Raw genomic sequence first — 26338 nt, forward strand, 5'->3', positions numbered from 1 at the left:
ACTTAATGCAACTGTTAAATGTTTAGAGCAGACAACAGAAAATGTGCAATTTAAATTACATCAAATGAAGGTGGTGCATTGGATCTGTAGCGGCTGTTTGCTCTCCTGCTTAGAGTCACAGGTAATTCAGTTAATTTGCATGAATATAATGCAAACGTTCAAAGTTCATGATCAATAATCCAGGTTAAAAAAAAATCCTACAAAGCTCAGTCAGGTCATCTGGACGCATTATTTTATAGCTGAGGCGTTTCGTCCTTCATCCAATGACTAAGCACTTTGGTAACAGTTCCTGTTTTAAATGTGCTTTATAAATAAATCTGACTTGACTTCTTCAGTCCTCGGAGCCACAAACAAACTCAGTCTCACAAGCCGCACGCTCACATAGTGGACCAACCAGTTTGATGGTGGTAAGATGGTTTCTGGGGCCCGCCTTCTCCCCTGTCGACTCCTCTGAGGCAACCATGGCCAAAGTGGTTCAAAACATCAAAGTTCATGCTCAATAATCCAGGTCCTCTGGATAGTTTCATCCTCCTTTGGACGAAGGGCGAAACATCTCAACAAAAACAAACTAGTCCAGATGACCTGACTGAACTTTGTTGGATAATGCAAAATAATTTTTCCCGACATGGCCCTCACAGGACTCCGTAGTTATCGGTTCTTTTTGTTGTGGTTTAATAACATTTTAAACTCAATACAAAGTTACTGCGTGCCATCGTCAATATTTTTTCTTAACAAAGCTGTAGTTGTTTAATGTTTTTTTTTTTTTTTACATCATCGCCTCACCCCGTTTGTTTTGCTAAAATCTTGTGTAAAAATGAGTTTCAGATTTTTCTGATTATGAAAATTTGAAACTCACAATGAAAATGTTGTGAATTTGCCATAAAAAGATAAACGGAGACACATCTTAACTATAATCTTGGGCGTACAAATATTTGTCTTTTAGTGTTAATAAAGTTTAAGTTGAGAACTGAAGCAACAGAAACAGCGGATCAAACTGAAATGGACATTTAAGCAGACTGTGCGAGCTCCTGCAGCAGCTCAACAATTTTTGACACAACCCCGACTCACCTTTCCACATAGCAACTTCTGCTTTTTTAATTTTTTAAATTTTTTTATTTTTCCAACAAAATGCTTCATCCTTCTGACCGTCGACGGGCTGCAGCCATCCTCTCAATTCCTCATTTTCCACCCACTTTACCTGGAGTTTGCATGTATCCATTTTATAATTAAAAAGACTCATTTTTCTTGAGAACAATGAAAACTATTTAATGCCACAGAGATTCAAATTTAAAGATTTTTAATGCCATTTAAGGTCTTAAATGTATCTAAAGCCATTTAATGACAATGCTTTTTAATGCCCTGCAGACACCTTGGAACTGTGTTGCTCAACGTTAGACTTTCTGCTGTCGTGTTTCTGCTTTATTGTCCATCTTTATCACTTCTCATGGCAGAGCGACAAGGATTTTGACTGGTGTTTTTCTGTAACGTTAGCAAAATATCCCCTGAATCACTGGACGGAATTGGCTGTTTGGAGTCAAGATGGCGTCCCAGTTAATCAACCCTGTACCCAGCACAAAAAACATCTGTAGCTGAGCTAAATATACAGATATGCTACAGATATTGGGTTAAAGTTTGATGTGGTAGTAGCTGAGAGTCTTTCACAGCATATACACCGAGGGCTAACAGATCAACAGATCCCAATATTTTATGAGTTTGTGCATAATGGTATTTTGAAGATCTGGCGGCATTTCTTAGCATAAAACAATCCTTCAATCAAGGGATGCTAGGCTTAAATTGTAATAATTTACGACAAACAAATAAATAAATAAATGTGCCCCGTTTAGTTTTTATGATACTAATCATATTTTTAAAAAATCTGAAAAATCAACACGTTCACTGTAAAGTTCCTGGGTTGTTTTTATTGGAAATGTTTTGAGCATGACCTTGGTTTTTTTAATACATATATATATATATACACAAAATTCTGCTTTGTAATCTCATGTTTATGACCTGAAGCTTGCAATCAGAACCAGTCGTGTCGTCAAGTTCTGCCTCTGCACGGTTTGAGCCCAAACACTGATGTGAAAGGACCTGGGGGGAAATCTTATCTCTTGTTTTGGAGTTAAAGTCACACACACACACACATTCACACTCTCTCTCTCAAGAGGAGCGCAGAGAGACATTCAAGGACAAACCATGCACTGTCCCGCATTCATAGTTTAGGAATCGGATGTTGCCATGGCGACGAGACAAAAGCAGGGGCTCTTTAAGCTGCACTGGAGCAGGCAGGAAGACGGAGCAGGACACAGGAAACAAGCCTCCTCACTCAGAAACACAGCATGTACATCAAATTCTGTCGCTGGGATGTTGAGGATAAAAAAGATGAGAACTTATCCGCCAAGTTATCTGTGGAGCTGGAGGGGGAGAATGGTAGGAGGGAGCTGCTCGTCATGGTGGTCTGTGTTGTGCTCACTGATAGCCTGCTTGTTGTTCTCCTCTTTCAGGGAAATGGACTGAAGGAAAGGAACGTCTGTACCGTTTCGGCTGTTTGCTTCTGACTGTGCTTTGCTTTCTGCTCCTGCTGGTCGTCGTCTTCCTCAGCATGAAACGTGAGTAACAAACCCCACCAGTCTGCAGCTCTGGGGCAGAGACACCAAAAAAAAAGAAGCTCTAGGTTCACATTACTCCTACTGTCTTTATTTATTTATTTTTTTACCTTTAGTCCAATCAGGATCTCCTTCCTGCCCCACCCAGATGTGCCAGAAGATGCAAAACAATTGTAAGTTTGAAGCTGCAAAAGTAAAGTGCAAAAATTAAAAAAAATAAAATAAAAGTTGATACTTTCTTAATCGCTACATTTATAGGCAGTTCTGCTTTTGTAGCTTCCACAGAGGTAAAATAATAATAATTAAAAAAAAAAAAACATTTGAGGAAGTTATTTTATGTTAACCTGTTTTCGTAAGAAAGTTTTCATGTAATTTATTGAAAGTCTCTGGACTTTACCCAGCATGATTTCCTTCTTGAATATATTAGATCCATATTTGGTTGCTCTGAGTCAGAACATGTTAAATACAGAGGAATGGAAAAAAAAAAAGTTTTGAACTTTATTATTTCCTGGTGTTTTTGTTTCAGTCCTTCCTTGTGGACTTGACTGAACTTGAGTTCACTTTTCTTCCAGATCTCAACAGCCAGCAGTGCTCCAAAGGCTGGATCCCCTTCGGCAAATCGTGTTTCTTCCTGTCCACCACCAGGCTGACGTGGGATGAAAGTCAGAAGAACTGCAGCTCCAGTGGTGGATCTCTGGCTGTCGTCACCACTCGTAGCGTCCAGGTGAGTCTGAGAGCGCCTGAACTCTGCAGTTTGTTCAGTTCAAACATTTTATGTGGGTTTTTTTTTTTGGTCCGAATTTCACCTGAGATCTCTCTTACAGAATTTTCTAACTGACTATGGGAATGTGAAATACTGGATCGGACTGAGACACGACAACAATGCCTGGAACTGGGTCGACAACAAACAGCTAGAGCAGAGGTGACTCTTAAGATATATCTTAAATTAAAGGTCTAGCATTGTTTGAATTAATTCGTATTGCTCACTGCTTTTCATGTTAGAGAACTGAACTAAAATTATTTCATTCTAAGAAAGAAAATTTTGTTCAATATTTGTAAACTGAACTTGCCCTTAAGGAGCACAGGTCAGTGTATTTCTTGTGCTGGTCCCAATCCCGGGTAAATGGTAAGGGTTGTGTCCAGGAGGGCACCCAGTGCCACACATTTGCCAGAACTAACATGCGAGTTTATCTAAACGACATCATACTGGATCGGTCGAGGCCCGGGTTAACAGCGACCGACACCGGTGCTGTTGCCAAACAGGGTGCTGGCAGAAATTGTGCTACTGTTTGTCGAAGACCATGAGGAGGGAAATGTGTCAAGAGACAGAGGGAGAAGAGGAAAGTCAAAAATGTAGGACTGAGGGTTGCAACTCTAAAGGTGGGGACAATGACAAACAAAGGTAGAGAATTGGCTGACATGATGCAGAGAAGAAAGGTAGTCCAAAAGACCAAGTGGAAGGGCAGCAAGGCTTGGAGCAGGGTTTAAACTGTTTTACCATGGTGTGGATAGAAAGAGAAATGGAGTAGTGGGGGTACTGAAGGAGGAGTTGGAAAATAATGTAGTAGAGGTGAAAACAGTGTCAGATAGAGTGATGTGCCTGAAGGTGGAAGTAGAAGGTCTGATGCTAAATGTTGTCAGTGGTTATGCTCCACTGGTTGGATGTGATTTTGAGGAAAAAAAGAGAGTTTGGAAGGATCTGGATGAAGTGATAGAGAGTATTCCCAGGGAGGAGAGAGTGGTGATCGGACCAGACCTGAATGGACATGTTGGTGAAGGAAACAGAGGGGATGAGGAAGTGATGAGCAGGTTTGGTGTCAAGGTAAGAAACCAGGAAGGACAGATGGTGGTGGATTTTGTCAAAAGAATGGAAATGGCTGTAGTTAATGCTTATTTCCTAAAGAGGGAGGAACAGAGTGACGCATAAGAGTGGAGGCAGGAGTATGCAGGTAAACTATATTCTGTTTAGAAGAGGAAACCTGAGGGAGATTGGAGACTGTACGGCTGTGGCAGGGAAGAGCGTGGCCAGACACCATCGGATGGTTGTGTAGAATGACTGTTGTTGTTATGAAGAGACAAATAGTAAAATCAGAGAAGAAGACCAAATGGTGGAAGATGAAGAAGGAAGAAATGTTGTGAGAAATTCAGAGAGGAGCTGTTAAAGGTGTTGGGTGGTAAGAAAGAGCTTCCAGATGACTGGGTTACTGCAGCAACAGTAATTAGAGAGACAGGTGGGAAGGTACTTGCTGTGTCATATGGACAGAGAATGGATGATAAGGAAACCTGGTGGTGGAAGAGTGAAGTGCAGGACTCCATTCAAAGAAAGAGATTAGCCAAGAAGAAATATTACAGTGAGAGGACTGAAGAGAGGAGAAAGGAATATAAGGAGATGCAACATAGAGCAAAGAGGGTGGTAGCAAATACAAAACAGAAAGTGTATGATGAGTTGTATGAGAGGCTGGACACTAAAGAGGATGAGTAGGACTTGTACCGATTGGCAGACAGAGGGATCAAGCTGGAAAGGATGTGCAGCACTTTAGGCTTGTTAAAGATAGGAATGCTAATGTTCTAAGTGAAGAGTGTGTGATGGGCAAATGGAAGGAGTACTTTGAGGAACTAATGAATGAAGAGAATAAAAGAAAAAGAAGCATAGAGATCATTGAAACTGTGAACCAGGAAGGGGGAAATGTTTGTGAGAGTGAAGTCTGGCAAGCTCTGAAAAGAATGAAGAAGAGGAAGGCAGTAGGACCTGTTGACATACCAGTGGAGGTTTGGAAATGTCTTGGAGAGATGGCAGTGAGGTTTTTGACTCAAATATTCAATGGCATATTTGAGGGTGAGAAAATGCCTGAGGAATGGAGGAGAAGTGTGCTGGTGCCCATTTTTAAGAACAAGGGTGGTGTACAGAGTTGTAGCAACTACAGGGGAACTAAGTTGATGAGCCACATGATGAAGATCTGGGAGAGAGTCGTGGAAGCTAGACTTAGAGAGGTGACTATCTGTGAGTAGCAGTATGGTTTCAGGCAAAGAAAGAGCACCACAGATGCCATCTTTGCTTTTGAGGGTGCTGATGGAGACGTACAGAGAGGGTCAGAAAGAGCTTCATTTTGTCTTTGTGGATTTAGAAAAAGCATATGACAGGGTGCCGAGGGAGGAGGTGTGGTATTACATGAGGAACTCTGGAGTGGCAGAGAAGTATGCTAGACTGGTACAGGACATTCTATGAGGACAGCAGGACAGTGGTAAGATGTGCTGTAAAAGTGATAGAGGACTTTACTATTTGGCTTTTATGTATGTGAATGTTCCTGTAAAGTGCCCTGAGACAACTTCGTTGTGATTTGGCGCTATATAAATAAACTGAATTGAAATTGAATTGAATTGTGATCTGATCTATGGTTTGGAGACAGTGAAATTGACAAAAAGACAGGAGAAAGAACTGGAAGCGGCAGAAATGAAGATGGTGAGATTCTCCTTAGAAATGACAAGATGGATAAGATTAGGAATTAGATCATCAGAGGTACAGCACAGGTTGAACAACTGGGAGATAGCGAGGCCAGACTGAGATGGTTTGGACATGTCCAGAGGAGGGACAGTGGGTAAAAAAGGAAGGCCAAAGAGGAGATCTAAGGATGCAGTTAGATTGGACATGGAGGTAGCTGGAGTGAGGACAGAGATGGAGGAGGATGACTCGCTGTGGCAACACCTGAAAAGGGAACAGTCAAAAGAAAAAGATTTATAAACAGAGTTATAATAAATATTTTTGTATTTGTTAAGGTAGATTAGCTGTGGTGGCTATATTTAATGTAGCTTATTTTAAACGCTAATGAATTTTAGATTTACAGCTAAAAATTACCTTATGATAGATTCACTAAGATCTTTCTGTGGTTCGTGAGGGTTTTATTTTTGCTAACAGACAAACAGCTATTTCAACAATTAATGCCCTTGTTTTAAGTAAATATGTTGGGGAATGTGTAGACCTCAAAGTATATTTTGAAAAATGACTTTGCCACTACCACACCAACTTTTAGCTTAGTAGCTTTTAAAATGACTGAGTACTAGTCGTGTTCGTGCTTTTGAGGTCAGTTTGCTGTGGTGGCCATCTTGAATTGGATCTGTTTTTGATGTACACCCAGGGATTACGCCCCATGAGCTTCATTAAAGTTTATTGTTGGTTTATGACGTGCATTGCTAACGGTATAAAGAAACGCACACACACACACAGGCAAAAAAAATGTAAATGTTTCTGGCCTTCAGCTGAGGGTAATAATAGACGACTGGTAAACAGACTTTAATATCTAACATCTTTTTTTTAAGGCTTAGTCTGTCCATCCATCAATCCATCCAGCCAGCCAGCCCTGCTAGCTGTCTGGTTTCTTAAAATATAAAAAAACAACTTCCTTTTGCCCTTTGTTGGACTTGTTCTAACCCACAAAGATAAAACTTGATTTGATTTTAACTTTTTTCTGCCCTGTGTTTGGTTCCTCTTCCAACACTGTTGCAACACAAGATATATTTTCTACCTCTGCCTTACTAAAAATAGATAAAAACAACATTGTGAAACAACAGAACAGCATTTAAGACTCCCCGTCTTCCTGTTTGTTCACAGTTTCTGGGCAAAATCTACCCAAAATGGAGACTGCGCCCTTCTGAGCAGTGAGGATCCAGTGGAGACGAACTGGGACAGAGCTTCCTGTTGGGCCGCCACATATTTCATCTGCCAGCAGCATCTCTGATCACATCCCTGTTTCCTGATCAAAAATTTCAACTTCAACTTTTCAATAATGCAGCAAATGATTTGTTTTCCCATATTGTGCTCCTGTCAGTATCCAGAAAGAAAACTGTCTATCAGATAAAATGAGCCTAACAGAAGATAATTTGCTTTATTTTCTGTGTATTTCCTGTTAGTCTGAAATCATGACAGATCAATCATTTGTACTGAATGATTTCTTTTCCATCTGAAATCCAAATAAAAGTCAGTAAGTCTTAAAAGGTTTATTTTTTATATAGATACTTGAGCAGCTACATGACAAGTTCAACCTCTCTAGCCCTGCTTATGTCGCTGCTACATCTTATGATACATTGCTATAAAAATAACACTCTTTTTTCCTCTATAGCTTAATACTGCAGGGATAATTGCACAGTTCACAAGAAGGGAAAAGAAACACGGTTCGTCAGACTAATCAGGCAGAATCAGATGCTACACATATTTGATGTTGTGGTTCTCCTCTGGCTCGCTCCACTGCTCCATCTCCAAACCCAAAGTGCTGTGACGGATCATCTTCCAGCTGGCCCGTGCCGTCTGGATCCTGCTTTCACTGGTTTTAGATCGAAGGAACGGGGATTCCTTCGATGGGTCGGACTTCTCCTGCTCCTCTTTCTCCTTCTCGTCCTCCTTGGAGAAAACTTTGACGTAGCGGCGAACCTTTTTCTTCATGGAGTCGTTTCTGTCCTCAACCCTGAAGCCAAGAACATGAGCAGTTAAAGCAAATGTACCTCATCAGTTTTATTTCAAATTCAACCCAAGGTAGAAAAACACAAATAAGATACTGATTAGAAATATAAAAACTGCACAATAAATGTACACATTTTCATTTAAATGCAGCTTTTTTTCCTGGTTGCAGGTACAAAGATTATAAAAACTGATTCTTCCACTCATTAAAGGGCAAAAACTGGAACAGTTTAAAGTCGGTGTCAGCTCGTGAAGATGATTAATGTTTTCTTACAGTGAGGGGGGCTTGCAAATAAATAGGGGTGGTCATTGCCCCACTAAGGCCTCGTTTTGGAAGACCCTCTTGCAATACTAAAATACTGCACCAGAACAAATAGCAAATCATATGATCCTGTTTAATTCAATTCCATTCAGTTTATTTATATAGCACAAAGTCACAAGGTACTGAACAGAAACATTCATATATAATAAAATAATAAGTTAACACTATCTGAGGAGCAGACTGCTTTGAATCTAACTCCATTACAGAACAGATACACAATGGCAGGTCGAGAATCACATATTAAGATAGAACTAGTATCAAATGAAAACTATTCAATTTTAGCAAATCATTTAAGGAAATTATGTCAATTTGTCCTCCAGTAGTTTAATATGGCAGCACAACAAGCCAACCCTAATTATAGGATCTATCAAAAAGGAAAGTCTTAAGACCAGTCTTAAAACTGGACAATGTGTCAGCCTCATGGACAGAAACTGGAAGTTGATTCCACAAGAGAGGATCCTGATAACTGAAAGATCTTCCTCTCATTCTGCTTTTGGAAACTCTAGGAACCGCGAGTAAGCCTGCAGTCTGAGAGCAAAGTGCTCTGTTAGGAAAATATGGAACAGTAAGATCTCGAATATAAGCTGGAACTGGGTTGTTGGGAGCTTTGTAGATTAGAAGTAAGATTTTGAATTTCATTCTGGACTTGACAGGGAGCCAGTGGAGGGAAGCTAAAACTGGAGAGATATGATCTCTCCCACTAACTCCAGTTAAGACTCTGGCAGCAGCATTTTGGATCAACTGAAGACTTTTTAAAGAAGCATTTGGACACCCAGATAACAAACCATTGCAATAGTCCAGTCTAGATGTGACAGATGCATGATCTAGTTTTTCTGCATCATTTTTAGATAAGATGTTTCTAATTTTAGTGATATTATGCAGGTGGAAGAAGGTGGTTCTATTAACGTTTTTAATGTGGGGGATAAAAGACATGTCCTGATCAAAAATAACACCAAGATTTTTAACATTAGAACTGGAGGCCAGATTAATGCCATCTAAGGAGGGAAAAAGACTGAAAAATTAATTCCTAAGGTGCACAGGTCCAAAAACCAAAACCTCAGTCTTGTCTGTATAAAGCAGAAAATTGAGGGTCATCCAGGTTTTTATGTCTTTAAGACATGCTTGTAGTCCAAGTAGCTGATTGGATTCATTGGGTTTCATGTGTAGTGAACCAAGCCTCAGGTCAAATCCTGACCTTGAGGGCCTTCCTGGGACAAGAACTGTATTTCATTGATTTGAGTCCAGAAACACAAAATCAAGTCCATCCAGAGACTTTCTAAGTGTCCTGCACTGATCAATTGAAAGAACACTCTCTTTTTTATTATCATTACTATTTTACAAATGTCGTGATAATCAAAAGTGTGTTTAGTTCAAACCATTTTTAAATGTTGAAGTGAACTACTCATTTTAAATCAACTGTGAAACAGTGTTAACGATTTTTTTTAATCCTCATTCAAAGTAGAAATCAAGTTAGAATGTGTTACAGAGTAATGATTCATTTTCTTGATCTTCTGTCTGAAATGAGCAAGTTGTGATGTCGGTCAAACGTCGGAGACAAACGCAAACAAGTTTGTTGGAACGAACTGTCATGTTTTTAAATCCTCTCAGACGTAAATAGAGAAGCTGGCACCTGTTTCCTCCCAACTCGCCTAAATATTTCTCCTGTCTGTCGCAAAAACATTTTCTGTCTGTTCCAAAACATTTGTTCTGTTTTTCTGACTTCTAGTGACCTCTTACGTCACAAAAACACACCCCTGATTAGCTATTTCAGCCAATCAGGACTTCCCAAATGAACCGGAAACAGAACTCTTTAAATGTCGACACTTCCTAGTTCCAGCCAGTGCGGTGGGAGAGCAGTTCAGTTCGGAGAGCAGAACCGAACAGAAAAAGGTGCTGGAGAGAACAGGAGGTTCCAGACATGATCCGAAGTTCTTCCGAGTCTTGTGGGAATTATGCAATCTTCCACATCTGAGTGGAACTCTGACGGACTCACAACTCATGTGAGCCCACCCGGGAGGTGAACGTGTGTCGAACGAAGTACCGTCACTACTCCGGACGTTTCCCAACCATCCTACGGAGACGCTGGAAATGGTAGCGTTAAATGGAACTCCGTACCAGCTGATTCATCTTCAGAGAGGTAACGAGTCGATTTCCTACTGAAGCGTACCGAGATGAAACTGGGTTCGAATGGAGAGTGCCGTTCTTATACCGACACATTTTCCCACACACACATTTTCTCTCTACTTAACTCCTTCATTCCCATCTTTAAAACTCTTCTATCCTGCCAGTAATTAATCCAGATATTTTCAGAAATGTCTGTTGTAGAGCTTGAACCCAGATACCATGGCCGTATGGTCTCTGACGTAGAGCTAATTAATTAAGCTGTTGTTGAAATCAATTTGCCAAATTAATGTAAATGTGTGATGTTAAACTTTGATTCTGTTAATAAATGACCGCATTCATTTGATGGGTCAAAGAAAATTAACGTCTCACGTCACATTTAATTTCAATGCACGATATTATTCAGTCCAGAAAAATGAATGAATCCGTTTAATTTATGAATATATCACAGATATATGTTCCTCTACACATGGATAAATATAACTGTGTATAATCAGCATAACAATGAAAATGTATCCCATGCTGTTTAATAATATTACCTAAAGGAAGCAATATATAAAGTAAAGAGCATTGGTCCAAGCACTGAACCCTGAGGAACTCCATGACTAACTTTGGTGTATGATAATGATTCATTATTTCAATCAACCTTTATTTAGACAGGTAAATCCCATTGAGCCTCGAGGACTCATTTACAAGAGACCTGATTTCAACAAAGAATGATGACAACAATGGACAACAGCGACAACAATAAACAATTATAAAAAGTCATACTGCAGGGTTGTTTTTTTTTTTTTTACAAATAGGATGGCTAAAAGGAAAAGGTAACAAAAAAAACAAAAAAAACCCCAGCTAGATTCTAAGGCGAATGTAGAAAACTAACAACAGGAACACGTCTGCATTAGTCCCTGCCAGGAGTCCAACAGATTTTTAAAGCCACTTAGAGAGGTCAAGGTCGAGAGCTTCAAATCTTTTTGTAAGATATTCCTGGAAACAGGAGCGGAGTAGGAGAAGGCCCTTTTGCCCAGTTCAGTCCTCATTGAGGGAACACTGCAGGTAATAATGTCCTGAGAGCGCACTCCATTGGAATATATCAGATAAATATGATCTAAACCAATTTAGAGCCATTCCTGTACTCCCAATATCATAGTCAAGTCTCTGTAATAGAATATTGTGATCAACTGTATCAACTGCAGCACTGAGGTCTAACAGGACCGGCGTACTAGACACGTGTCCATTATTAGAGGCCATGAGCATATAATTAGTAACTTTCACCAGTTCAGTTTCAGTGCTATGGTGAGCTCTAAAACCTGACTGAAACTCTTCAAACAGATTATTTCTTTACAGATTATCACACAACTGACCTGCAACTATTTTCTCTAGAATTTTTTAGATGAAAGTTAGATTAGATATACAGTAGTTGTAGGGATACATGAATCAACAGAGAGATGATTTTTCATTAGACTAGCTATGGTAATGAAAAGGAACTTGGGGTTATTTTTATTCTCATCAATTAAAGATAAATAATATAAAGTTCTAGCTTTACGGAGCACTTTTTTGTACATTAACAGGCTATTTCTCCAGGATAAGTAAAATTCTTCAACGTTAGTGGAGCCCCATTTTCTTTCCAGCTTTCTAGATGTCTGTTTTAAAGTACATAACTCTGAACCAAGGAGTTAATCTCCTCTGATTGATTACTTTCTTTTTCAGCAGAGCAGCTTTATCGAGTGATGTTTGCAAAGAAGATGTAAAATTATCAACCAGATGATTAAGTCACTTCTCTGTGATGTATTACTCTGCAAAATAGAGGGAAACGATGGAAGAAAATCTTTAAATTTGGTTACAGCGTTTTCTGATAAGCACCTGCTAAGATGAAATTTACTCTGTGATTGTGTAATCATTTAATGTAAACTCAAAGGTTATTAAAAATGATCAGACAGAACATGATTTTGAGGATGGATCACTAAGTTATTAATCTCGATGCCATAAGTTTAGGCCTGAAAATATTACCTCTGTAGTTAACATTTAGAGGTATTAAACATAAGACCATTTCTCAGACCACTTCAGTCCATGTTAAATTACTCAATAAGGTGATGGCGTGCAGCTCACACAATAATCTCTAATTTTGAACATTTTGGAATTCCTAATGAGATGGGGGGGGTGTCATTTGTTTGCAGAATTATTTGATGTGCTAATGTTGTGAGGCAAGACAAGGTCCATCTGTATGTTGAGCTGAGCTGATCTGGACTTCTTGGTGTTTAACAGCTCGTATGAAATAATTTCCACACATGAACTGAGCTGAAGTGCTCCTGGCCCAACAGTGTTTTCGTACCTGAGATACCAACGCTCCTTCAGGCCAAAGCTAAGCCCACATACTCCGAACCGAGGCCACAAACAGCGGGGAAGCCTCCTCTCCAGCATTAAAGTTGTGGCCACAACCTGCACAACAACATCTCAGCTGTAACCGTGACGCAGCAGAGCTCAGTTCAAGTCAAAGCGATGATTATGTGCTTACCTGAGTCCTCCAGAGCTCATCTCTCTCCTTGGAAACCCTCCAGTGTGTGTCGCTCATCATGGCGATCAGAAGATTTGTCATCAGCATGTAGGCAACCATAGAGAAGGCGACATGCACAACGTTGACAACGGGGTTTATCCTGATGGTCTGATCCACCGGCAGGTCGATCAGACCCATGCTGAGCTCAAACTGAGAGAAGAGAGTGATGGGAAAGGAGCGATACTGAGGAAGGCCATCTGGATCCTGGGTCATGTACACCATCCAAAGGGCTTGGAAGAATTAAACAAAACCAGTAAAGATTGTGATAAAACCCCCAAATTCCAAATTTGGTGGGGACTTGCTGTATTTTTGAGAACATACTCACAGGCAGAAAATCCAATGAGCAAAATGATAGTCAAAAACATGAATTTTATCAGGTCTTCAAATATAATCTAAGGGAAAATTGGACAAAAAGACAAAAAGCACAAGCAGATGAGCTTCAGAAACATAAATCTGTGGTTTTGATAAGGAATCAAACTCTAAAACCTGCAAGAAACTCTTACCAACCTTTTGTATTGTGATGAGGTAAGGCCCAAGCAGTTCAAAGCCGCGAGCGAAGAACATGACGTTGCACCAGCCAAAGACCAGACTCAGCGCCATAACCTCGGCCTCGCCCTGCACCTCGCAGATTCTGAACACGCACAGCAGCACCACCAAGGACGCATGGCAGATGCTGGACCAAACAGCAGTAGCAGGATTAGACAACACGGCAACAACACAACGCTGCTATTCAACGACTCGTGTTTTAACTCACAGGATGACGTGGAAAGGTCCTCCGAGGGCTGTCTGACCAAAGTAGCGCTTTGCTCCCACTCTCAGTATATCAGGGATCTGTTGGAGGTAGGGAAGATATTTTAGTGCTGTAACATCAAAAACACAAAGATAGAAGATGATTCACCCTGACCTCCAGCACCAGAGAGACAATGGCTCCCAGGACACTTATGACCTCTCCAACCAGCCGCAGACTGTCCCCATAAGTCACATAACTCTCCTGCAGCGGGAGAAATGAAACACTGAGCCGAAATATCACAAGTTTCTTCAAAATTAAAGTGAGTTTAGTGCAATATTTAGAGATGTGGAGCGGGATTCAAACAAATAGGTTATTGTGAATAATTTGATGAGTGGAGGGTGCGTAAAGCGAGTGAGTAAAATAATTTAAAGCCTCAGCTTTCCCGTAAGAGCTCTTCGGAGAGATTTACCAGATAGTTGATGCTTTTGTTCTGTTTTACATGGTAAGTCGTGCATATAAATGACCATCATTATCACAAAACTCGGTGTGAGAAGTAAAAAAAAAAAGAATTCAAATGTCTGAACAAGTCAGACATGTTTTAGCAACAGCTCTTTTGGCTTAATGAAGAGGAAAATTAAATGTTTAGCAGCAATCAGGAAAGACAACAAGGTGGATAATTTTATGAGAAGAAACCTTCTGTAGGAAGCAAACATCTCACTGTTAATGAACTCATCACTGCTTATAGTTGTCGGGATACATGGTTCAATAGAGCTAGGATTTTTCATTAGACTAGCTGTGGTACTAAAAACAAACCTGGAGTTATTTTTATTCTTATCAATTAAAGATGAATAATATACAGTTCTAGCTTTACAGAGAGCTTTTTTATATGTTAGCAGACGATTTCTCCAAGATAAATAAAATTATTCAATGTTAGCGGAGCACCATTTTCTTTCCAGCTTTCTAGATGCCTGTTTTAAAGTACGTAACTCAGAATTGAACCAAGGAACCAGTTTCCTCTGATTGATTACTTTCAGAGCAGTTTTATTGAGTGAAGTTTTCATAGAAGTTGTAAAATTATTAGCCAGATGATTGATCTAAGTCACTGCTCTCTGATATATTACTCTGCAAGACAAAGGAAAACATTGATTGAAGAGAATCATTAAATTTGGCTACAGTGTTTTCTGATAAACACCTGCTAAGATTAAATTTACTCTCAGTCATTTAATGTAAACTCAAAGGTTATTAAAAGATGAGAGTTTGTGATGAAGTTAAACTCAAAGCAGTCTGCTCCCCAGATAAATAATGTTATTAACTTACTTTTTATGTATATGAATGTTTCTGTACAGTGCTCTGAGATGACTTCTGTTATGACTTGGTGCTATATAAATAAACTGAATTTAACTGAATTTAATAAGCCTGAATTTCCTTAAAGCCTGAAACTATTTTTCCTTCACTGTGGTTTTTTTTTAATCTGACTGTCATCAAAGGTCTTTAGATGGACCCTATATTAGTATCTGTATGAAGGGAATTTAACTGAAATATTTTATGTATCATATACAGTAAATCTGTGGGAAATCTTCCAAACAAGAACTAACAGATTCTGGATGAAACATGCTGTGATGTTCATTCCCCCAGCAGAGGTCTAGACCAACACATTACATGATGCTGACTCACACCTTTGTGTTACTTTAGAGTAACACATCTTTAGACTTTTGCAACCACCTGTATACGGCATAAACAAATAAAAACCTGTGAAGAACATCTTAACATTTCTCCCCACTGATCGATCTAAAAGTGAATAGAGCGACTGTCACGGTGCAAACTTTAGACAACAATCCTGTTGCAGTTCAGTTGTGAAGCCCTGAGGTCATAAATATCAAATTCCATGCTCAATAATCCAGGTAAAAATCCAACTAAGTTAAGTCAGTTCATCTGCATGTTTTTTTTTTTTTTTTTGACGTTTTGTCATTCATCCAAAGGACTTCATCAGTCCAAGGAGCCACAACAATCTCAGTCGTACAAGCAGCACACTCGCAAAGTAGACGAACCAGTTTGATAGTGGAGAACCAGACGACCTGATTTAATTTTGCTGGATTTTTTTTTACCTAGATTATTAACCATGAACTTTGATGTTTTAAACCACTATGGCCATGGCTGCATTAGAGGAGTCAACGGGGGAAAGGTAAACTTGAGAATCAATCGTATCACCATCAAACTGGTTGGCCCACTATTTGAATAAGCCACTTATGGGACAGTTTGTTGTGGCTTCTCAGACTGATGAAGTCCTTTGGATGAAGGATGAAACGCTTCAACAAAAAAAAAAAGAAAAAAAAACTGTCCAGATGACATGACTGAACTCTGCTGGAGATTGTAAATACTTCAATCAACAGAGGCACCAAGTAGAAATATTCTACAGGGGGCAAATGTTGTAAAACTTGAGTTTCTTTCACCCAAATCACTGCATCTCATGCCTTGCCTCTTTTGAAACCTAAATAAAAACGTATTTATAAGAACATGCAATAAATTACTTGAGATCCGGTCACAACTTTAACCCACTTTGAATGTTTTCTGGACCATGATGGTTTTATCGGAGTCTGTCACTGTGAAGTTCCTGCTCTTTATGGGGCGAAACACACAACACAGGGTGAAGGTCACGATGTACAGGAGGTAAAGTAACAGCAGGAACCTGAAGCAAGAACAAATCCACTTTAAACTGTGGTCCGGTTATCTACAAGAGAGGAGTTTACCTTAAACCATAAAACCAAAAAGAAATAAAAATTACCTGAAATAATATTTTCCATACAGGTTCCACTTGAGATTCACCAGCTGCCTCACAGGAGTCACCTCCAGAAGACTCCTCGCCTTCAAAATGTATTTTTAATTCCCGGTTATCATCAGATCAACATCTTTATGTCTAATAAAGTTAGTTTGTTGTTTTCTACCTCTTTATTTGGGCTGCTCACGATAACCTCCAGCACTGACATGTTGTCAGCCCAGGAGTCAATCTCAGTCAGGTCAAACAGGTGAGAGGTCAAAGGTCCCAGACTCCACTGGACCACACGCCTTTTATTAACCAGGTGCTGGAAGGCCTGGAGGAGAGAGGGGGAATCAGGGCGCGCTCAAAAAGATTAGCGAAATAATCCCCCACATTGCGGTTCCTCCCAAGCCCTGAACTCACCACGATGTTCCCCTCTTTGGCAGCCAGTTTAAAAGGCGTGAGGCCTCGGTAGTTGGGCACCATGTCGAGGGGCAACGGCTGGTCCAGCTCCAGATCGCGAGTCATTATCAGGTCCATGACCTGGCATGAAATGGTCTTGTTGGGCTGCAGAACCAAAATGTGAAGCAACGTGTTTCCTGGAAGACAAAAAAGCAGGACAGTTACTCGTAAACAACAGACAAAAATAGAAATGAACAAGGACTTGTTTTTGTTTAAAAGCTTCTCCTTTCAACGTGTTCTCTGAGATGCAAAAGAAAGCTCTGGGCAAAATGTTTCACTGAATTATTTTTGTAAAGCAGTTTTGTTTTTGTTGGTAAAAAAAAAAATAAAAACAGGAAAAAAATGCAACTAAACTAACATACTGCAACATTCTTGTTTTCATGGTTGTTCATGACGAGTCCTTGTATCTTTGGTGATTTTGTACCTAAAAATTTCTCTAAATGTCATTTAAAGGTCAATTTACTAAACAAACCTCAAATTATTTGTATTTTTCACCTAAATGGATTTATAAAATTTAATTCTTAGACATTCTTTAACTGTTTAATATTTTGTAATTTACAGAATTTATTGGCTCAGATTGTATCAAATTTACAACTGAATTTAAATTGACTCTAAAAATTGGATTTAATCTAATCTAACAGTTTTAATTTTTATTTCATCTATTTGGATTTGAATTAGATCTGAAATGACTTTTCTTGTGAATAGGAATTGTATTATATATACAAAAATGGTTAAATCATTTCATCTGGACCTGTGTCTTTAAGTGAAGAAACGGTTCACCCGCCATCCAGAGGACTTAGTCAGTCTGCAGCATGTCATCCAGATCCGTCCATAGGTAGCCTTCATTGCTATGTTTCAAGCCAAACTCCTGTTGGAATCTCAGAAGCAGGCTTTTAACATATGCAAACAGAGCACACCCATCTGAAACCATCAATCACCATTAACAGCAATCAAGTGTTTTAGGCTAGGTGGTCAACTTGCTACTCACAGAAACAGCTTGTGGACAACCAAGGCCAAAAGCCTGCATCTGAGATTCCAACAGGAGGTTGGCTTGAAACACAGCAATGAAGGCGACCTATGGGACAGATTTGGTTGACTGGCCGCAGACTGACGAAGTCCTCTGGATGGCGAATGAAACGTTTCTTCACTTAAAGAAACAGGTCCAGATGACATGATTGAACCATTTTTGTTTTTAGCTACCTGGACGATTGAGCTTACAAAACATTTTTTGTATTATACTGTATATATATTCTGGCATATCCTGATCACCCATTCCATGGTGAGTTCAAGTTGTTTCCATATAGACGTAGGTATCAGCTGCCCAGATGTTGGATGAACAGACTGAAAAACTCATTCATCCCTGTAGCGGTCAGGCTTCTTAATGAACAATGACGATTTCTACTGTTATTTTAATGTCTCAATGTCTTGTCTGGTAGAATCAGAATCAGCTTTTTTGTCATTGCACTGAAGCACAATGAAATTAAATTTAGTACAGCCTGTAGTATGGACGTTTTGTGTGCCTACGGACTGTGAAACAAATTACCCTTTGGGGATAATAAAGATTCTTAAATTTGAGCTTGAACTATAAACACACTGAACTGATATAAAGACAATTTATTTAATTATTGAGGGTACGTTTTACACAATTCTACAGATAAACAAATTCCAGAAATCTAAATTATTTTGTGCAGACCATGTGGGTCTGTGTGTAGTTGCTGTTTTGCCTTGTTTTAAATATGACTTAGTTCTCTCCAACTCATGATCTGGGTTTCCCAACCTCGATAATCTTGGACTCTGGTGCTGGCTCCTGCATCGATTAACATGTTGATGATCTCCTCGTTCCCAGCACTAACAGCAAAGGACAGAATGTGCTCACCTGTTGAGCCAAACAGAAAAAAACATCTGTTTTTGTAGCTTTACATAAAATACACACCATAACATTTCATCCAGTTAACTGTTTTATCCAAAGCAGCTTCACTTTTCTTGTATAACATCTGAGCTGCTGATAATCTGTGTATCTGCTCCAGTTTGTTGTGGCGTCCTGCTGACTCACCGCAGTACATAAGGCCTCCTATCCTCTTCCTGAAATACAGGCCGGTGACTCGAGGCGTGGCGGCGTCACCTCCACGTCTAATCAGCTGATGAACCAGGTTGATGTTCTGATTCACCACAGCGATGTGGAGAGGAGTGATACCTGAGGTGGAGACAGATAGAGTTGTAGACATTTCTCAAACAGATGCTCCAAGGGCTTATTCTGGAGGAAACCTCTAAACAAGTTGATTGATTATTCATTATTATAAAAAAAATGTTTACTGCCTCCTGCTACTTGTCTTGTTTTTTTGTGAAAGCCTTCTTGATGCAGGCTGGTCCTAAACATGTCTAACCATTATTGGACATTGTTCCATTAATTTGACCTGATTCATATGAACTAAAATTAAAGTAACACTTAATTTTAACTAACAACTCATTGAATAAGCCCTCTAAACAAAACTAACATGTAAAGTAATCCTAACTCAGAACCATCTTAGCTCCAGCAAACTGGTTGGTCCACTTAAGAAGTTTACTGCTTGGTGGGGAAACAGTTTACTGGAACTCCTCAGACTGATGAAGCCCTCTGGATAGAGGGCAAAACGTCTCTATAAAAAAAAAGAAACTGTCCAGATGACCTGACTGAGAATTATTGGGCTAACTCATAATCCTTCATTTATAGCTGGTAATGAAGAGACTCAGGAATAATTTGAACAAACTTTCCTCAGACGACCTATAAACTCAGAAACAAGCAGCTGATATTGTTCTATTTTTATATCCTTAAAGCAGAGGTTTAAACTAGCTTGAACAGTAAATATCTTACCTGTTGCTGAAAGCTCTTTGAAGGGCCTCAGTTTGGAGAAACAGAGCTTATTTTTGACCTGATTGATGAGCTAACGGCTAACCCCAACAGCAAATTCAAGAAAGGACAGTGAACTGATGCATTCTTGGAACAACTCCAATGAAAAAAGTCATAGAAGTTTGTGTGAAAGCATTTTACTCTATTTTGTAAATGTATTTCCAGTTTAATATGTGCTAGCACAGATGGTAAAGCTAGTGTCTGCAGCAGCTAGCTTCTGGTGCAGTCTGGGGCACTTCTGGCTGAAAAATCACAACATTTCTGCTGGAACGACCAAAGAATGTGAAGCTGATGGAGCTGTACAGGTTTCTAAAATGGCTTTCACACAAACTGCTGATTGAAAATGTTTGGAGAGGTCTTGGCCTCGCTCAAACAAGACGTTAACTTGTCAGTCTGGTCGCCGTTCAACTCTGTTTCACCAAACAGAGTTGTTCTAAAGATATTAAATTGTCATAAGCCCCAATACAAAACATCTAAACTATAATTTTAATCTTCAAACTCAGATATATAATAAAGTTTATGTGTTTGCAGTGAAACAAAGACTGCAGCTACGGCTAAATATGTAAAATTGAATGAAATCGTAACTGTCCCCGTTTTAAATTTTATCTTGATAATATTTAAACTTTTTTTTGTCTCCGAGCTAGAAACGTCCCCAGATTTAATGTCAGAAATCTGGTCACCTTACTCTAACTGGGTTTGACAGTACAAGAAACACACCTGTCTGAGTGTGGTTTTATCTTTAGTTGAATGTAAAGTTTGGAGGTTAAACTGAACCTCACAGTTTGTAATAATCTTGTTATCATGCTCAGTTGAAACCCACTTTGGTGAACCTAGTGGCAAAAATATCCATGTCAGCTTTTGTCTTCTCTCCTTCCGAGGAAGAAGAGGATGTGATCATTGTACTGTATATCCAAAAAAGTTCAAGACAAAAATAACTGGACTTTACTGTAACAGAAGACGTTTCGCTTCTCATCCAAGGAGCTTTCTCAATTCAAAGAATAGAGAGTGCGGGGTTCGAGTTATAAGCTGAGCTAAAGGCCCCCACATATTTGGGCATACTGTGCATACTTCGTGAGCTGCACGGTAGAGTTGTCATTTCTAACCTGAACCCGGAGCCCGGCCCGACCCGGATTATGTGTCGGCCCATAATAATGTGCTTAATGTGTGGGCCGAGTCGATGTCAGGCTTTTGATTGCATCAGCAGACGCACGCGGCTGATGATCCAATATGGCGCCATGGCTTGCCATACTATCACCAGCTGCACGCCGCCATTTCACTGCACACTGACCGGCCTTGAAAGACGTAAAAAATTCTGTTAAGCTTCAGATGGACTAATGCCAGTGATCCATCAGCCCAAATGGACGTTCACTCAGTTGCTCCACTCAGCGGACGCGCGCAACCGACGACCCAAAACAGGTGAGATCACAAAATATCTGACATGTCAGTGCAGGGTTCAATGCAGGCAGAAGCAGGGGAAGCATTTAATGCGCTTTGAGAGCTCCTCAGCTCTGAGCTTGTGCCCCCTTTATTCAACCATACACATCTGCTGACCATTAATAATAGTCGATGGTATGAGCAGTCAACACTTAATTAAAAATGTCGGGGAGTTTCGGGTTCGAACATGTAATTACTGTTAATTCGTCAGATCGGGTAGGGTTCGGAAATTATGGCTATGGGCTGGGGCTGGTTGGATTTTTTGGATCCGAGTGCAACTCTACTGTGCAGACTCCGCGCGGACTCCGCTCGTACTGTCCGCAGATGGTTGAGACTTCATACTCGACCATACAGATTTTAATTCTCTCATGACAAATTCCTTAATTTTCATTCACAAATTCAGTCATGGTGTCAACGGATGAGGAAGAAGAGATTCTTGTCTCTTGGCAAAAAAAAAAAAAAAGAAAAAAATGTGGGACATGAAGACAATGCACAACGAGAAACATTTTGAATATTTTCAAATGGATTCTAGCAAATTCAGTGAGATGGTTGGGTACTTGCCCCATTTCTTCACCACCAGGGCAGCCACCTGTCAGTGCTGCACAGAGAATGGCAGTCGCACTGCGCATCCTTGGAAAATGGATTGAACCCAGAACCTTCTTGCTGTGACGCAACAGTGCTAACCACTGAGCCTTCACCTTCCCTCTCAAACCAACCGTCCACTCAGTCCAAAATGTGAACATTTTGGTCCTCAAAAGATTGTCTCTTATCCTTGAGGTGTAGGTGAACCAGAAAGTCTTGTCCTGAAGAGCTGGCTCTCCCATGTTGAGCCATGCATCTGTGAAGAAGCTGTTTGGATCTGAACAAAGTCCAGTTGTTTTTGTCTTGAACTTTTTTGGATTTACCATGTCCTGGATGACTGAGAACCTTTACCGGCGTATCGTTGTATATTTATTTAAACTGACCTGACCCAATGGAAATGTAGCATCTTTAACAGTAAACAATAAGATTCCAATATTTAAGATGTGTCTGCTTCTATAGGTTTTGGTGTTTCTGGGTGAGAACCTTGGAAAATCTCAGAGGTCATAGGCTCGTTGATGAGTTCAGGCGCTCCGTCCATCAGAGCCATGGCGGCGTCCAAGTTGTCGTTCATCACGGCGACATGAAGAGCTGTTTCTCCGAGGGTTCCTGAGTGAGAGCGTTTCAACATTAAAGATCACCCACTGTAATGATAAAATGAGACTTTGAGTTTGTGTTACCTCTTTCAAAGATGTTGGTGGACGAACAGCTGAGAAGTTTCTTGATGCAGCCAGGACTGTTGTTCTTAGCCGCGTAGAAGAGAGGAATGTCATTTATGCTGTTGAACAAACGGACAGAGACTCAGTGTACAACTTTGAGTCTGATCTCACAGTGTAAAGCAGCCGACAGCGATACAAATTCCATTACTTTTTTGTGTAGAAGAAGAACGTCTCGTCCAACATCTCGTTCCATCCTTTCTTGTTCTGGAGGCGAAACTTCAGCTGGCTCCACCAGTGGTTGAGTTCGCTCGGAGCAGATCTGGCCAGAGACGGTGCCATTCACTTGAAATTCACCTGAAAAAACTACAGAAAGGGTTATGATTATTTTCAATAATAATAATAATTAAAAAAAACAGCCATAAGAAAAATAATTGACGAAGGTCTAAAGCTTAAAGTTTGTCTGTCATACCCTCAAATAATAAAATTACTGCTTCTCTCCTCCAACTTTTTGGTTATAACCCTTGAAGTGGACACCAGGTTTAGGATGCTCCTGAAGAGACGAAGGTCCTGGTGGCATCCTCCTTATATATCACCTGGCCCTGGTGGGAGGGGGGGTGGAGACATGCAGCAGTATTTTGAATGAATGGGTGGGGAGGGAGGATGAACAGGTGAGACAGTGACAGTGAGGATATAATGAGCAGGTAGATTTTAGCCACTGGTCAGAAATCCCACAGAGAAAGTTCTGCTTTGAGCTAACCCAGAACTTCTCCATCATGCTGATTTGAATTTTTTGGCTTAATTCCATCAGTCTTGATCTCCCCCTCAGGCCAATCCCCCAGCCATCACCAGGCCTGTCCACATTCTTCCAACTACCACTAAAACCTGCATGGCTTCTATGATAATTCAGCAACTTCCACACATAGTGGACATTGTTTCAAGTGACCTGTGAAAAAAAATCTGTTTGGAAATTGTTTGGAGTGCAAGATTTTAATCCTGAACCTCACGATGGTCCATGCTGTTGTTTCTCTCGTTCTAAACCTGGAAAAATGTCTTCCAAACTGGGATTATTTACCAGAGAAACGATGGAAATGATGTGTGGTTTCTCTGCGTGTTGTCTCTAGTTTCATTCCGTGATTTAACATGTTGGACTCCATTCACGTGTCAACAAGAGCGATCACAAATACGGTAATTGCTGCATTACAAAGACCATAATGATCATTTAGAAGTTAGTTATGTCATGAGCACTGAGGCCACTTTCTTCATAGGACAGAAAACAAAGCTAACGGTTCATTTGAAGTTAACATTTTTATCCACGGATGAGAAATCTGCAGATATCGTCTCGCCACAGCTGATCTAGTCGCCAGTTTAGTTGACATATTTAACCATCTGGTCACCTCGGTCGTAGCTTCCAGATATTATCCTGTATCGTTTATAGCTCGTGACTAAGGGAAGGAGGTTAGCCGCAGGACAAACAGGGTTTAGGGAGACACTATAGGAAGCCCTGCAGATGTGGCCGTCATTTGGTTTTGTGGAGATAATAGCTGTTTACCAGACGGGGAGCACCGTTTTTAAGCAGTGTCATAAAGACAGATGGTTTCCACACTGTTAGAGTCTTTATAAAGAAACAATAACACCATAAAAACATGATTTTGTGGTTTTTCGTGCAAGTGTTTCTGAACACATGTAACAGCACCGTGTTAATTTGGGTCGAGACACCACCGAAAACAATTATTACACAATGACCTGCTGCACACCTGGGACAAGCTGACCATGCTCAATCAGACTAAATGATCATTATGCAAGAGGCACCACAAAGAACTGTAATTTATTTATTTATAACAATGCACTTTGACTTGGTTTGAATCTTTAAATCTTTATTAGTCTTAAGGTTTGTCTCTAAACATGTTTTTACTGAGAAGAAATATGATTTTTAACTGTCATTAAAATGGAAAGCTCCACATCTTGTTTTATTTTTCTTTAACTCAGCATTACATATTTCATTTCCAGTGGTGGGAAGTTATTTAAGTGGATAATTTAGAGCTATTGAAGGAAAATTGCATGGAAAAATTACGAACAGTCAATATCTTACCTGTTTTGGATATCTTTCTGGACGATCTCAGTTTGAAGAATTAGAAGTCAATTCTGACCAGATTAACGTTCACTCCTAATCTGAGTGTCACCAAGATTTATCCAAGTTAAACAACTCCAATAAAAAAAAAAAACATTGTAATTATTATTTTATAAACCTTTACTCTGTCTGTAAACTTCTAAACTACATTTATGGGCATTTGGAGAACTAAGTTTTTGTAAAATGGAAGCAATTAGCTTTGGTCTTGAGCCCACTCTGGCTAGTTGTCAGATTATCAATTCTTTTCAGAGTTAAACATTAGTTGCCCAAACTCTACAACAGGTAAGATATTTACTGTTTGTAGCCTTTTCACAGACCTCCAGCTAAAAATAATCTGAGCTTTCTCTCTAAATTTGGTGTGATTTGACTTAATAACAGTTCTGAGACAGGTCTCTTAGTTATATGTGCAACATTTGCATGTTAATAGTTTTGACTCCCAGTATTTAATAAGGGGCTGTGGTACTTGGTGGTCAGTGCCGCAGCCCTGCAATCCTGAGGTTGCAGGTCTGAGCCTAGGTTGCATTAGGAAGGGCATCCGGCGCAAAACAGTTGTCAGATCCTTCATGTGAATTCGCTCCGTGTCAACCTCTGAAGAAGGGAGCAGCCAAAAGAAACAAAATTTTACTCCTAATATTTAATAACATGTTGATGCAGTTTAATCAAATATGATGTACAATAATCTAAAACAGTTTTTTCCTATGAATATAAAGTAAATGCTTGTTATGGTACCAAAAAATAACGAAAGGCAAAGACAAATTTGGAAATAATTTATTGGTAATTGTTGGGTGATAACTCATTTATTCTGTTTGCATATTTAAAACAACTTGTGCATAATAAAAACCCCACAAATAAAGTTAAGTTTTTTTAGAGACAGTATTGATTTTATATCACAATTATATCCTGATATGCATCAGTTCATAAATATTAAACAAATTGTGAATAATTTCCCATGCTTTAAGCATATTTTTCTGATAGTAAAATTGTGTTCTATGAAGGATCACAAATGGACGTTGTCAGGAAATGCATTGTGGGAGTTTGTGTTTCTGGTATATCTTTTCAGATCAGCTCAGATACCAGCTGCAGGTTAACACCTGTGTCTATTTCTGGCCTCCTACTGATCCAAACTGTCATGTTACTGATGTTGGGTTGTTGAACTCACGTGCAGGAAAAGCAGGAGGACTCGGTAGAAAAAAAAAAAGATTTATTTTACAAAACAAAATAAATTGCTGAAGGGGCAGCAACAGTTACAAGAGATGACAGGTGGAGCAGGTACAGAATATAACACCGTGAAAGGATAAAGTCCAGAGGACAAGGAGTGAAAACGCGTAGATTAAATACAGACACTTGTGAAGTGTGAGGAGGAACACCTGAATTAGGATCAGCTGTGCATGGTGACAAGGAAAACAAAGAAGTGCAGGAAAACAGAGAAACAGACAGAGCTGTGTCATTACCCCCCCCCCCCCCCCCCCCCCCCCCCCCCATCACCACCACCACCACTACACACCACACATAAACACACACAAGGGTGGCACCTGACACCCCCAAAGAGAGCCCCCACATAACTTGGGTGGGAGTGGGGAGGAAACAGTATGGAGGGCACCAGACAAGAAAAACCATGGATGAAGGAGGAAAAAAGAAAAACAGGCAGGTAGGAA

The 26338-nt window shown here is 39.9% G+C and overlaps 2 protein-coding genes across 2 annotated transcripts; one reads left to right on the forward strand and one right to left on the reverse strand.

Moving 5' to 3' along the window:
• Positions 1-2190: 2190 nt before the first annotated feature.
• On the forward strand, positions 2191-7475 carry si:dkey-26c10.5 (uncharacterized protein LOC563797 homolog). Its single transcript, XM_037676240.1, has 6 exons — positions 2191-2430; positions 2505-2609; positions 2723-2779; positions 3179-3330; positions 3431-3528; positions 7213-7475. The coding sequence occupies exons 1-6, from the start codon at positions 2340-2342 to the stop codon at positions 7337-7339; spliced, it is 630 nt and encodes a 209-aa protein (XP_037532168.1). The 5' UTR covers positions 2191-2339; the 3' UTR covers positions 7340-7475.
• Positions 7476-7788: 313 nt separating this feature from the next.
• LOC119409328 (transient receptor potential cation channel subfamily V member 5) lies at positions 7789-22901 on the reverse strand. The gene is made up of 16 exons (XM_037676205.1): positions 22764-22901; positions 22577-22674; positions 22383-22505; positions 19050-19190; positions 18774-18872; positions 16958-17133; positions 16722-16868; positions 16562-16641; positions 16336-16465; positions 13954-14040; positions 13804-13880; positions 13557-13722; positions 13375-13441; positions 13011-13279; positions 12828-12934; positions 7789-8062 (listed from the first exon to the last, which is right to left on the reverse strand). The coding sequence occupies exons 1-16, from the start codon at positions 22892-22894 to the stop codon at positions 7804-7806; spliced, it is 2157 nt and encodes a 718-aa protein (XP_037532133.1). The 5' UTR covers positions 22895-22901; the 3' UTR covers positions 7789-7803.
• Between the last annotated feature and the right edge of the window lie 3437 nt (positions 22902-26338).

This window comes from Nematolebias whitei, chromosome 5 (genome assembly GCF_014905685.2).
Source record: "Nematolebias whitei isolate Nwh7 chromosome 5, NemWhi1, whole genome shotgun sequence".
Taxonomy (NCBI): domain Eukaryota; kingdom Metazoa; phylum Chordata; class Actinopteri; order Cyprinodontiformes; family Rivulidae; genus Nematolebias; species Nematolebias whitei.